General features: G+C 34.9%; 1 protein-coding gene across 15 annotated transcripts in view; it reads right to left on the reverse strand.

The window, feature by feature from the left end:
* The window catches only part of Ppp1r9a (protein phosphatase 1 regulatory subunit 9A), a 308,327-nt gene that overhangs the window by 39,588 nt on the left and 253,558 nt on the right, over window positions 1-15,181 (reverse strand). For all 15 annotated transcript variants that reach the window (XM_046426371.2, XM_046426370.2, XM_058573241.1 and 12 more), the window contains 3 exons: window positions 14,932-15,161; window positions 13,390-13,486; window positions 13,114-13,285 (listed from right to left, as the gene is read on the reverse strand). In XM_046426371.2, coding sequence (XP_046282327.1) covers window positions 13,114-13,285; window positions 13,390-13,486; window positions 14,932-15,161 — 499 coding nt within the window. The remainder of the gene's footprint in view (window positions 1-13,113; window positions 13,286-13,389; window positions 13,487-14,931; window positions 15,162-15,181) is intronic.

Here is a 15,181-nt window from a genome sequence, read left to right on the forward strand (position 1 = left end):
CAGCTTTGTGAGACAGAATGCAAGTGGATATTTTCCACTCCCAAAGCTGAGAAAACCAGAGTAGCTTACCCTTCTCTACAAAGCTAGCTGTGCAGCCATGATGATTATGGTATCTTGACTCCCATGCTACTGGCTACGCACTCCAATTTAACTAGTGTTGAAAGGTTATTACTGTTAAGATTTTAATGCCACCAGAGTCCAGTATTTTAAGTTTTAAAATCACACAAGATGTGACTAATCTAGGAAACTCAGATCTTTCACAGTCTACATATGAATATTGCCATTTATCTTTCATATATTTATTAGGAAAAAAAGAAAGATATGTTGAGAACTAAAGAACAAACTACTTCTCAGATGATTTCATGTCTGGTTGATTTGATAACTAGTTACTTGGTGATTGATAGACCCAAGGAAGAAGTCTGTCTCATTTTTGTAAACATGGTTCCTTTTGCAATGGATTTCTGACCCTAGAGGACCCAGCAGAACACCCACATCCAAGACTGCACTGCAGTAGCTGCTCCATCACTGGCTACTGAACAAATAAAATGAGGAGAAATGAAAATGTCTTATTAGCAGGACTTAAGATTGCAGAGAATCTACTCTAAGATTCCAAGTTCTACTAATATTCAGTAATTTCCCTGGTATTGCTGTTAGACAACTCAAAATGGCAGTATGGTGTATTTGCTTTAACATCAGTTGACTAGGTGCAAACTGCTTGAGCGCACTCACAAAATTATGTCTATTAGTGATATGTTTAACTGGCATCTGAAAAGCATGCCTTAAACCCATTACAAAACATTGCATGCACTTACCAGTTTTTGAGAGTCTGAAAGCAAATATCAGAGCCACTTTAGAGCACTGATTGTAGATTACAAGCCAGTAATTTATATTCCATTCTGAATTTCTTTTTTCTTTTTGAGAACCAGGAAAATGAAATGGTGCTGAGAACTTTGACTTCAACAGCACTTATACCAGAATGAAGCTGGAAGGAGCACTATCCATAAGATGCATAGACAAAAGACACTGTAAGTAACATTCTAATGAGTATTAGAAGAGATATGTGTAGATGGGAGGAAAATGCACAAGACTTATGCTGCTGGGTAACCAGAAGTGTGATCTGTCTATCTTTTGCCACCATGAAATATAAGAACCAGAATGTTACACCTCAAGAGAACACTGGGATTCTGGTCCAAGCTTATTCTTCACATAAGAAAACTGAGGCTCAGAGAAGGCTACTCATTTGTTTACTAACTTGTACCTTAAGTTATCTATGGAAGAGACTGGAAAGTGATCATGCCTAGAAACCTATGCTCTTTCTGGAGGGTCATTCTTACATATGGAAATAAACTACACATTCTTATGCTTTCCTTGAATTCTCTTTTTGGTTTTATGTTCTGAAGAAAAATACATGTCAGGGACTAACTGTATAAACTCACAGAATTATATAGCAACAGGAAAGAAAAAAAAAACATCCAGGGATTTTATTTGGCTTTGTATTTATCAAAGGAATAAAATTCTTATTAAAAAACATTAGCTGTCAGTTTTGGAGATGGCAGTGTGACAGGAGAAATACAACGGGCTCAATATTTCTAAGTTAAGTGCTGCTAGATGTAAGGGCTTAGGTAGCCATGTTCCTCATTGTCACTCATTCCCTAGAGAAAGATCTTAATAATACAACACTGCTTCCCCAAATGCAAGACCTCAGTTTTTCCCTCCTTTCTTTGCAATATACCTTGTTCTGTTGTCCATGAGGGTCAAGAGAAAAATTTCCTTTTCCTCCTCTGATTTCTTATTTATTCTATCTTTCAGATCCTCTAGTCAGTTAAATAACCTGCCTTTGACTCAAATACAGCTAGAAATATAAAAGAGGAGCAGACTCAAGTGATCAATAGATACAGGCAGATACATTCTGAGGAGATATGCAGGAGTTAATGATGGAGCGGTTTGTGTGGGCAGGACCTCACTTACCTGCATTTTTAGAATAGTTTCAATATTGTTTCAAATTGGAGTCTTTAAAAGAATTTAATGGATTTGATTATGATTTAAGCAGCTGTTATGAAAAATGCTCTATGAAATTAGGATGTTATATATCATATTACACAGAGACCAGTTCCCTACAGTAATACTGTGAGTCATTCAGTTTTTTTCACTGGATTGACGTTATTTTTGACGTAAATGGAATGTTGCCCAAGGATCAGATACAGCAGCAAGGGAACCAGGGGAATGGAGGAGCATAACAATGGGGTCTGCTCCGCATTCATATGTGCGTTATTCCCCTCAAAAACAGTCATACCTCACTTATGCTGCTGTCAACTGAAAAGTGGAGCATAATGAGGCACTCGGTGCCATTTTAAAACTTGAACAGTATCTGCATATTATTCACAGTCACTGCAAGTTCTAAAGATGGGTCCACTGGGATTTGGGTTGATGCGTACTGCATTCAGGAGGTAGGTTTATGAAACTCACAGAGATAGTGTAAAATGGTTACTCTGAGAGTAGACCTGGAGTTAGTCTTCCTGGAATAGAATCCAGAACAAGCATCTCTACCACAAAATTGGGCAATTTACCTAACTTCTCAGAGGTCCCTCAGGATCCTCAACTGCAAACCTGAATGATAATAGCACAACATAATCACTGCATTGTTATGAAGATTAAATGCATTAATAGATCTAAGTGCTTAGAAGAGTGACTACTACATAATAAGCACTCAAATGTCTTTATTTTTTGACATACAGAGATTAGCAAGTCACTGAGTAAAGCAAGTTGTAAAACAACATGTATCATTCATTTAAAATATTCACAAAACAGTAACATTAAAGATTATACATTTCCTAATGGTAAATAGTTGCTTAGAAAAACTGTAGAGACACACTTCCTAACAGACTATTAGATTAGGGGATGTCGGTCAAAAGGTACTTTAATCTTATGTGTAATGTGAATTTTTTTCATATTACATATTTTATGTAATCTTATGCATTTATATATTACTTTTATACTTAGAATTAATTTAAAAAGAGGAAAAAAACCCCAACATATTTGGTATATTTTCTTTTAGAGACATCTTAATTCCATTTTAATTTGATTAGCTCTGTTGTTTCAGGACTTAAGATTTCCAGAAGTTCATTCGAGCCCTGGGAACCCTGTAGAAATCTGTGTGACTATGAGTCCTCCCTACACAAGAAAGCTGCTCCTGTGTTACATCCATGGTGATTGTTTGCCTGACTGGACACCATACTGACTGCCAGATGATTCAAATAAGGCCCTATGGCTTGCCTTCCAGTTACTACTTTGTTTTAGCATTGTATGGGGAAGATGGACTGAATCAAATATGATAATTTGAGACCAAGTTACATAACTTCCACCCCTGACAGCATTTTTGTTAGGAATCTGCCTATGGGGTTCACTTTGAATTCTATTAATAGTTGGTTTTCTTTATAAGGGCTGATCAATTTTGTGCCAAGTAGTATTTATAAAATTTCTAGGAAACTGATTTCTTGCCATTTCAGAATAGAGATTATGACTATTTTCTAATCTCTTAAATTTGAATTTATTGTTGTATAAATTACATGTCATTTGATAATCACTGAAAGAATATTAAGTGATTCATTTTTACTTCTGTATACATACAATCTTGAAACTATCTATATGGCCTTTGGAATATAACTTTGCTATTTGTTTTAGTGTAGTGCTTTCTTGATGCAGCCAAACAGCTAACTTAGCCTTCTTTAGGTTAAGATCATTCTGTATTCCCATACTCAATGTGCAAAGTCCAAATTCTGCTGTTTATATTCCAGGAATGGCTTTTCAGTAATGCCACCAGACTATTAGAGAGGTAGTGATTGCCCATCATAAGAGAATACATGAGATATCTTAAATTCAATCAAATGTCTTTTGAAACTCTAGGAAGAGTTGACACTGAGAATTTGGAAGATAAAGAATTTGGATTCAGATGAAAGGGAAAGGCATTTAAATATCTCAGGATTCTTTCACTGTCAGCTGTTTGTGGAATCTGATAGAAGAGATCTTCATAGCCTAAAAGCCAAAGGAAATGTAATATCTACTCAAATGACAAACTAGCTGTAGACAGACTTTTGTGAGTAGAACCATGAGGTCGTGGGTACAAGCTGGGTCTGGAGAGAAAGGACACGTGAAAGTTCTTGTCTTCACATTGCAGTGTCTGTGACACAATAACAATAAACATCTGCGTTTTCATTTTCAGTTTCCTTCAGGACTCTAATCAGTTTCTCAGCCAAAATCTGTGTATATCTGTGACCATATGCATGTTAATTAAGTAGGTAACCTCCACAATTACATAATGTGATTTAATCACTTACTTGATCAGTACAGGGGAAATCAGATTTTATGGCTTTAGGAGAAAGTAAACTCAGTTGCCTGAAATGAGAGTTGTTTTGCTAAATGGGAAAGTTATCTTTCAACCACGAGAAGACTGTGTTATGAGCAGCATTAGAAAATTTAGGATTCACAGGCTGGGGATGTGGCTCAAGCGGTAGTGCGCTCGCCTGGCATGCGTGCGGCCCTGGTTTGATCCTCAGCACCACATACAAACAAAGATGTTGTGTCCACCGAGAACTAAAAAATAAATATTAAAAAAATTCTCTCTCTCTCTCTCTCTCTCTCTCTCTCTCTCTCTCTCTCTCTCTTTCTAAAAAAGAAAAAAAAGAGAAAGAAAATTTAGGATTCATAGCCAGGCACAGTGGTGCACACCTGTAATCCCAGCAACATGGGAGGCAGAGGCAGGAAGATTGTAAATTGGGGAGCAACCTCAGAAGCTTAGCAATACTCTGTCTCACAATTAAAAAAATAAATAAAAGAGGCTGGATATGTAGCTCAGAGGTAGAGTGCCCCAGGGGTTCAATCCCCAGTATTGCTCAAGAACAACAACAAAAAAAAAAAAAGAAAGAAAAAAAAAAGTGAGAGAGAGAAAGAAGAAAACTTAGGGTTCACAATGTTTATAAAATACACTTAGAATCAACGCATAAAAATTTCTTAAGTACTTTAGAAGACTGTCAGTTTGCCAATAATAGTACTTACATTGGAAATCAAATATAAAAAATTCATAAATGTAATTTTAAATGCCTAGAGATGTTTAGCTAACTTTGTAAACAGGAACTAAATATGGTTTAAAATCCCTTAAAAATGACTTGCAAGCCAAATTTAAAAATTTTAAAAACTAGGTTTTGATACTGCAACTTGAATAAATCAAATATTAATTTTAAACCAAAGCAAATACCTGATTGAATTTCCAAAACCTCCTTGGTATCATGAATAAAATTCACAATCAACATAGTTCTCAGTGTACTTACATTCTAATGTTTCTTAAATTTCCTTGCAAGGATTTATTTCCTATAGATCTTGGCATAATTACTGCACACTACTTAAGCAAATTACTTTATGTCCACCTAAAAGAACTCAATCATAACTTGATGTTAGTCCCTGCATTAACAGAAAAAGCCCCAAGGATCTTTACACTGTAATTATAGAACCAGTATGGTTGGCACATTTTTCAGAACTATATACACAGGAGAATTTTCTGGTCCTGACTCCAGAAATAGTAACTCATCTGTTCTCATTTTAATTTTACAAATGCTTCAACCTCTGTGACTGACCATGTTTCCCTCTTGGCTGTTAGATATCTTAAGTGAAACATGTGGAGTCCTGGGCAACACTTCATATACAAACCATCTCCTTCCTATTTTTAGATCCTTCTACCCTGATTTCTCAGCCTGTTCTTTTAGTCAATTTCACCTTAACATAACTAAGAATTATCTTCCAATCTATGTAATTATAATTCCTTGGTGAACTGGACCATATAGTTAAATGTTAAGAAAAACTCTGGAATATTATCTGTTTTGTGAAGTTTCCTTGGAATTACCCATTGGGTTAAAATTATCTTTACTTCTACATCATAACCTGCCTTAGAGTTCTATTAAACGCAAATAAAATTCAAATGTCAAAATATAAAGTAGTCCACTTTTCCTAAAATGAAGAGAAAATGAGCTTTTTAATAAGTTAAAGATCATTCTGACAAAATCACTTCATATTTCCTACTAAAATAACTTTAGAGGTCTTCTGATACTAATGTATACCACAGAACGCCTGAAGGCTCTGGTGACTGCTATGAACTTATGGAGATGAGTGAGAAATGTGGGCCAAGGAGAGCCATTCTTTTACAACTGAATACATCCTTTTGAATGTCTCATGATTTTGGCAACCAAAATTTTAATGGTTTACATGTAGACAGATTGAAAACTTGCATGGTACTAGACAGGCAATTTAGGTGCTTTGCCTTTTAAGTGAATGGACAAATTATGGTTTTATGATATACCCCTAAATAATCCATAACTATGAACTTCTCATTCATTTGGCTTTTCATTAAAATTTTCCATAGTGATTTACCAGGAATGTTCACTGTTTAATTAGTGAAAATTCAGTAACATTTCACTGATAAAATTATCACTTAGGGATTAAAAAGAATTTGTTTTACAGAAAAATGAAAATTACGAAAGTTTATCAAGAAATTATCTCTGTATGCATGATTTAAGCTTGAATCAACTCCAGAATTCCTCTCACCTCAATTTTGAACTAAACAATGTGACAGGTTGGAATAATTACCTCATTGCCCTGTATCTAATGCTCTTGTGTGTGACACTCCTGATAAAACAGTGCAAGCGTTCCCTCTTCTTTTAATGACTTTCTGTTTAATGAATTCCGGCTTGAATCATGACTTTAACCCTATTTTAAAATTCTGGGTCCAATGCTCAAAGTGAATGTTTAATGTATTCTCAAAATCAATCAGTAAATAAATCAGACATGGTGGTAAGGGTCTGGCCTGGCCTCAAATCCCCAGGTAGCTGAGAAGAGTCATGAACACTGAGGCTCAGGAGAAAGGAAAAAAAGAACAACAAAAATGATTTCTTAGAGGAATCTGGTGACCCCAGGAACCTCCATATCAGTATAGATTTCTGGATGATGCTAGCTTTTCTTACTAAATCTTAAACTGATGATATCAAGCTTAATTTGTGTATGTGTGTGTGCACGCGTACACATGTGCATCCATGTGCCTTTTCTCATTCTTCACCTTTCAATTATTTTACTTAAATCCTATTTTTAAATATTTTATTTAGGGGACTGGGGTTGTAGTTCAGTGATAGAGCACTTGCCTAGCACATATTAGGCACTGAATTCCATTCCACCATGTAAAATTAAATAAATAAAAGAGAGGTATTGTGCCCATCTACAATTAAAAATATATTAAAAATTTATTTAGACAAAAATGTACATACACACACGTCAAATGGAAAACAAAAAAGACACGTAACTTTCATCAAGTCTCAACAATAAAACTAGTGATTTTGAAACCCTTTCAATGCCCATTTTCATTTGTAGCCCCTGCTTTTTCTTCTACATATTCTATAAACGTGTTCCTAAGGAATATATTGATTAGTATTACTTCTTTGATATTTATATATACAGTAATACATTGTATAAAATAGTCTACTGTATTTTTGTTTGTTCAACTTTATGTTGAAAGATGTGACTAGGACTAATGTTTAACTGCAGCTATTATGAATAATGTTGTGAAGTTTTTTTGGTTTTTTTTTGCCTTGCCAGTATTGAACCTAGGGCCCTGAGCATGATAGGCAAGTATACAACTGAGCTACACTCCCAGTCCTAATGGTGAACATTTTCAAACATGTCTTTGGGTACTCATTGTCAAGAGCTTCTGTAGGGCAAACATACACATCAAAGTGAAATTATTGGATTACAGAATTTGTACATCCATTTCACTAGAGAGTACCATATTGTTTGAACAAAAAGTTTGTATGAGTTTTCCTTCATTCTTCCACCCATTTCAGTTTTGCTAGTGAAGCTGAATGTTTACTTATATGTTCTGTCCATTTTTCTGTTAAGTTGTATCTTATGACTGGTGTGACCTCTTTAACATATTTCAGGTAACTAACTGTATCTATCAATCTATACAGATACTATGTTCTACTATAAATATCTTCTGACAAGTTTTGGCTTCTCTCTCCATGTATTTTATAGGGTCTTTTATTTGTTTGATTTTTTTACTATTACTATGGCTATAGTTATCAAAATTTCCTTATGCTTTGGAATTTTTATATTTTATTCAGGTAATCATATAAATATTATATGTTTCCTATCACAAGTTTTAAATCTTGCCTGTAGTATTTGAGATTTTAATCTATTTAGAACTTACTTCATGATGATGTGAGGTGGGGTCATCAACTTTCATCCTGGCATCATTTCTCAGTCCCCCCTTACCCCACAGGTCCACAGTGTACTTCTGTAATATTCCCACATTGACACAAGTGTGTCAGTCTGCTTCTGCACTGTCCTGTTGTACTGGTTTACTTGTGGCTGAGTTTAAAAGTGGCTGAGAGTATGCCACTTTTTACTTATTTCACTTGGGATTATTCAGGTTTTTAAGTCATTTGCTCTTTAACCCAGCAATCCCACTTATAGAAATCTAGCTACAAAATACAGCAGAGAGCAGTGTGTCTCAGGTACCTGTGCCACAGAATTTTCTCTTAAAAAAGAAAAAAAAATAGACTTAGCTACTTTTTAATGTTTTATTGTGGCTGTTTTGTTTATACTATTCTATAAATTATGTAGAATCCCAAATGGCCACTTCCAATTTATCTCGTGTCATCAGGTGTAATCTTATTAAACCAAATTCCTGATGGACAAGGAGGTGGGTATGACTGTCAACTTTTACAATTAGCATTGATCTTAAGTTTTTTATAATTTCCCTGTGAAAACAGGGAAACCTCTGTCTGAAAGTTAAGAAAGCTAGAGTTTGGGACTGAAGTTGTGGTTCAGTGGTAGAGCACAATCTTTTTTTTTTTTTTTCTTTTATTCTTTTTTACTTTGTTTTGAGAAGAGAATAACTATTTAGGAAATGGTTGAGGATCTCTTCCCTCCAAAACTGGCGTTATAAGTGGGCAACTTATAGAAGGCACCATGCCAGGACTTGCCACATTTCATTACTTCATGGGGTTCATAGAAAAGTTAAGATAAATAAAGAATTTAAAGTTGTCTTTTGGCTTCTAGAGCTATGTACAGATCACTAGAGAGGGACAGTTAAAATGCTCAAGGCAGCCTTTGTTTATCAGTGCTACTGTGATGGCGACGTTAAGATCTTTCTATGTGCTAGGTTCTGCACAAAGTATTTAACTTGGTCACACTTAATCCTCACACCAGCTCTATAAATTTTAGTTTTATAATTATTTCACTTTTCCCAAACCACAGATATTAAATAACATTCTACAGTCACACAATTAATAGGTGGAAGAGATGGTATTTAAATACAGTAAGTAATTAAAGGAACCATAAAATACTTAATGTAACCTTCCATGTTCATACTTTTAGGAAAGTAACACGCAACTTGTGATTTGTTTGGCTGAGTAGGTGACTGTGAGAAAGAAGAGCAATACTCAAGCTTCACAGAGGTCTTTGAATTACCTCACAAACCTACAGGTGACTCAGCTCTTGTTATACCCTAACTGTTAATGGAATCCAACAGTTACAAAATTATGCGTCAACCTTTCCTCAGACATTGGACTCCCACTTTCACTCAAGGACACTCTATGCTACTTCAAATGGCCATAACTTTAACACGAGGTCTATGAAACAAGAAAAGAAAATCACTATTATTTAATTTTTCCCTTTTTGAACACTCTCTCATCTTAAGATACCTATATTGTGCCATAGGTTCTATTTATTTGTCTCCTATCAAACCCTCCTCTTCCTCATGCTTAATCCCAGCCACTTCACAAATTATATACCTTGTTGTATACATGGTTAAAGTCTAGTACTTCCTTTCTACCTAGAAGTCACCCTTTCCCTCACAAATTAGAGTGCTACCTGAAGAATGCCAGGAAGCAGGTATTTAGTGTTCAACATAACTTTTTAAATGATATACTACTTACTCTTTACCTCTCAAAGTGGGGTAATATTAATCTGCCTACATATGTAATTTCCATTCTTAGTAGTAGTCTTTCTTTCAATCTCTATTGAATCTGCATAATCTTTCGCTAACAAAACAGTCTGTATAATATTTGAAGCTGAAATGTGTATCATAAGGCTCCTGAAATATCTAAAAGTGCAGGAAAAACATGTTATAGTTTAGCAATTTTTCTATAAAGTTGTATCAAACTAAACTTACAACCCTTTTACCTACCAAGATTTCTCAGACTTATTCTCTGCTTCTATTCTAAGCCTGACCTTAACAGCTGGGCAGCCATACATGTTGAGTCATTTTAGGGCGCTTGGATACAAGACAGAGAACTATCACATACAACAGTAGTATTCAAGCATTAAGCAAGAATAAACTGGAAACACGGCAAAAGGGCAAAATGATCCTTTCTCCTACCCTTGTACACATGGAAACTAAATTTGACTTGCATGTTGGTGTAAACTAGAAGAGATCTGGGGTCTAGAGTACCTCCATATGAAAAAAAAAAACTTGTTATGTTTATTTCATGTAATTACAATAAGAAAAAAAGTATTAGGATATAGTAAGCAATGCACTGTATGCACTTACTTTATCAAAATTTCAATGACATATCTAAGTTGGCTTAGTTTATAGAAGAGAAACATACAAAATGGTGTTCAAGTTTAATTTTAACTGTGATAAAGTTTTGCATGGTTTGAAAAACAATTTTGTTCTTTGAAATGCACAATGAGTCAACATTGAGAGTCATGTAACCATCCAGTCTCAGTCAGGAAGCTCTGTTCTAGAAGAGCACAAGACCCTGTGAAGAAATGGGTGCTTATGGGCTCTTCCTCTCCTCCTCTTTCCTGTCTGCCTCCTCTATTCCTCTTGCCTTTCCCGCTCTTTCACTATTTCATCTGATACATTTTTTCACTGAACTGTAAATGTTTTGCTTCATGAGTGGCCTCAAGGCCCCCAAACATGCTAAGCTGCTCATTTAACACTCCAGTGCTCAGAAAGCCTATCAGAACTGGATGGTCACAAGAGGTCGGGAGGACGATGTGGCACCTAACGGGCACAACCAGGGGGCTGGCTGCAAGCCTTGTTCTATGCCCTCGCTAAAAGGTGGCAGGGGGATCTTTAAAGGCTGAATGGCCTGTGCTTACCCGCCTTTCTAAACTCTAGTACTTTAGCGTTCCCTAGCAACAGAAGCAAAGGATCAATTTAGAAAAGTGCTTTCCAGAGCATTCTGTGTAGCTACTGACCAAGCCATTTTAGTTTATATGATCAAGCAATTGAAATTCAAGGAGATTTATCACTGCCTGTCCTCGGCAGCAGAACTGGAAGAGCAGTGCTTGATAATGTATGCTGCTAATGTCTGAGATGACTGAGTCTACCTCTACCGCACAAGCACGGATTGGCTTCAGTAAGAATTAGTAGTCTCTGCATCTCACTGTGAACCGACAGTGTTGCTAGGGAAACTGATAATTATGTGGCAAAATGGAGGGTGTAGAAAAGAAAAAAGGTTCAGAAGAAATGTAAGGTTTTGATCCAAATCAGCATGTTAATAGTATAGTTTGTTGATCTTTTATAGTGATATAATTTAATAAATACCATTAATTATATGTTTGACAAGATACAGATTTCTAAACTGAAAGATATGAATAGTAATGAAAAGCTACTGGTTACTGATCATATTTTTTGTATATACCACAGCAGGAACATGTATTTAAAATAAAATAAAATAAATTTTAAGCATTCAAAAAGATGAATAAAAACCCCATTGGTTTGATTTCTGATGGTTTTCTTTAGATATCAATCATATGGTGTTTCAGGTATAAAAATCATAATTCCATAAACTCTAATAAAATTACTTTTCTGGGCTCATAGACTAAGTCAGGTGGCCTCAAAATACCCTAGAATAAAGTGGTACAGAAAGAATTGTCAGTATTTTTGCATGATACATAGTAAAATAAACCCAGAGAAGTCAAGTGATCTTCCTGCAGTCACACAGCTTCCAGGTTGGTGGTAATGCTGGGGCTAAATCCCCCTCTTTCAGCTGCCTGGGAGATGTCATTTATTAATTATACCTGATTTAGAGAAAATCCATCAGAAAGACATAAACCTAATGAATGAATGCATCTCTTCAGATATCACTTTAATTTTGAATGAAAATTTTCAATCCTTTTCATTTTTAATGTGTAAGGTTAGTTTTAAGTTAATGACAGGATATAAACACTTATTTACAAGAAAAATCTCACTGGAAGACATTCTAATATGTGAGAATGATCATCAAAAACTCAACAGCTCTTTATTAGCATGGTTTTACTACATGTCAAATTGCTGTCTATGAGTTGTTGGTCCAATCATGAAAATCTGCTGCACAATATTCTTCTATTTTTATTCTCTAAGGACTTCTTTCTCTCTGTGTGTATGTGTGTGTTTAAAGAAGATGAAATAAAATGTTTTCTGTTCTCCTGTTTATACAAATCTCACACAATTTCTAATTTATGAATGCATTATAGATATGAAACCTTCATTTGTATTCATATACTCACAATCTATATATGATGTGTGGGGGTGAGAACATAAGGATTTATTCATGGTCCTATCCAATCCAGTGTTTTGGTCTTATTTGGTCTTTGACAGGAAAGATGAGAGGCACACATGGGACACTAAGGTAAAAGCACAAAACTGAACACAGCATCTTAATCATCTTAACTAAATGAATTCCAAGTGTCAGAAGCAGATAGTTGGCCTTCTGATATTATGAAAATGATCTTTATTCTAAGGACTGAAAAATTCTAAGTCTTATTCATTAGTACAAAGTAGTGTGGTTTATTCTTGATGAGATGGCCTATCATTTTTAAGGCAGATTATTAAGTTAGTCAACATAATGGTTTAAAAATAATACTCAGTTCATCTTTAGTTGGGATTTTGTTAATTGTTTATATTAAGGCATTTATTTTTGATAAGATTAGAGGTAAAATGATGGAGTCCTACTCTAACAAGACTTTTCTGCTTTCTAAAAGTAGGAAGGCATTTACAACTCTGGATTCTCTGAATCAGAAAAGAAGAATGTGAGTCCAAATTGTGTAGTTTAAAAGTGATTTTCAAGGCTAGGCTACACGAACCTTGACTTAAGCCATCCTGACAAGATGTTTGTTTGACATCCAAGTTCTCCATGGTATCTCCTTTGGAGACTTCACTAAGAGATGTTCTTCTTTCAAAGATGTTGTTGTTATTGTTAACTTGAGTCCCATTCTGTTTCAGTAGTCTGAACACTTCAGCTTCCAAATCTCTAATCTAGAAAAACAAAAATATCCATCTGTAAAACTCTAAACCAGCACTCCTCTCCAAGTGCCAGGTAAAACTATCACATGTTTCCAAGCTTTGAGAATACAACTCACCCGCACTTGTAGGCCTTGAACTTCCACAAGATGAGCTTTTTCTAAATCTTCTATTTTCTTTCTTTCTACTTCTTGTCTTTTGATGAAATCAAGCTCTCTTAAGAAGAAAATAATACATATGATTGTATCAGACACTTAATAGGTGAGGTAATGAGAGTTCTTACCGAACAATAAATCTCACAATGGGATAAACAAAGAGCTATTTAAATAAACAAAAATCAACTGTAGTTAGAGGAAATGTTTATAGTAATTAAAAAAAGTAAAACATCATTAATGTGTCACAAAATAAAGAATAGCATTTTGATTCTGTTTATTACAATTTTCATTTGTAGCTCCTGATTCTAGAGTACCCATATATTGGGTAACTTTGTGGAGAATTTAATTGTGTGTCAGGTAAAAATGACTCCCTATTTTTAATGTCATGTACATGAGTAAACTGATGCGAATGGATGGTAAGAGTTTCAAAGGTGATTATTTTAAGATTTCTTTCTCTGAATTATCATGGAGAAGGGAATGGGTGTGTGAGAGTACTTCTCACACACCTAATATAATATAGTAAGAAAGAGAAATATTTCTATTTTGAGAGGCTAGAATGGGATATGAAATTTGGCAAACTTTATTATAAAATCATTACAAAGAAAATTAGGTATGATATTTTTGGCAAAAAGGTTAAAACAGTGATGTCTTGAATTCACATTAACAAAGAGCAATTACCCTTCTTTTGCCACAAATTTTTTATAGCACTCTCTTTTCAATATTCAAAATATTATTTCCATGATAAGAGGTAGAGACATGCTGAATCTTACACATATACGTAACTTCTAAGGCTTGACCTGAGGACCAGAAAAGGTACTGGTACTACTTCTTTTTAGTTTTAGCTAATAGGAAGTAACTGATGAAAAAAATATAATAAAAATTTTCCTAGTCTTTCCTTCGGATATTACAACAAAATTCAAGAGATGGAAGCAAAGCAGCAGAAAGAGTTGCTGGAATTCAAAAGTGGAGTGTAGTGATGGTCTCTCTCACTGTAGTGAACTGCGGGCCCAGTGATTCAGTTCAGTCAATATTTACGCTGCCTGTCATGGGGAAATTCTACAGTCATTGATTCAGACAGAAGCAGCATGATCCAACCCCAAATGCTCCTTAGCAAGTACTATAGCCAGTCACTTTGCAAGACTTTAGCCAGGTTTCTTGTTTTTAAATCAGAGATATAGAGAGGTTTCCAAAAGAAAAAAGAAGTTCAAATACTTTAATAGTTACTATCAATGATTAACCATAAAAAAAAGAAAAGAAAAAAGAAAAAGGAAAACCAGGAGGCAAATGATTGTGAAAAAATGGCAAAATATGCAAAATACATTCTAACATGAAAAACTGATGCAAGTGGTTTCCAGAACATAATAACTTCTTTGGTGGTCACTATACTACCAAAAGGGAAAAGCTTGAGATCATCTTTTCTATTCCACTAGATATTACAAAAGTGTTGGATATAAGCCTCTGTTTTGGACACAGATAACTACTCTTTAGTCATGAAAAGCTGCTTACTTTTGTTGAAAATCCTTGATCAATTTCTTTGCCTTGTTGTACTTCTTTTCCAAGGCCTGATACTGGCTTTGGGTCTCTTTGAGATGTTCATTCACTGTGTGGCATAATGTCTGAGCCTCAATCCAATAGCTCTCTAACTTCAGCATTCTTTCTTTATTCTCTTCTATGTTCTGTTGGAGTTGGGTTTTTTCTAGTTCCCACCTCACTTTCTCATTTTCTGCGGCCTGCAACTGGAGAAAGCAAATATCAA

Source organism: Marmota monax, unplaced genomic scaffold, assembly GCF_021218885.2.
Source record: "Marmota monax isolate L192 unplaced genomic scaffold, Marmota_monax_Labrador192_F-V1.1 WCK01_AAM20220418_F8-fsc00321, whole genome shotgun sequence".
Lineage (NCBI taxonomy): Eukaryota > Metazoa > Chordata > Mammalia > Rodentia > Sciuridae > Marmota > Marmota monax.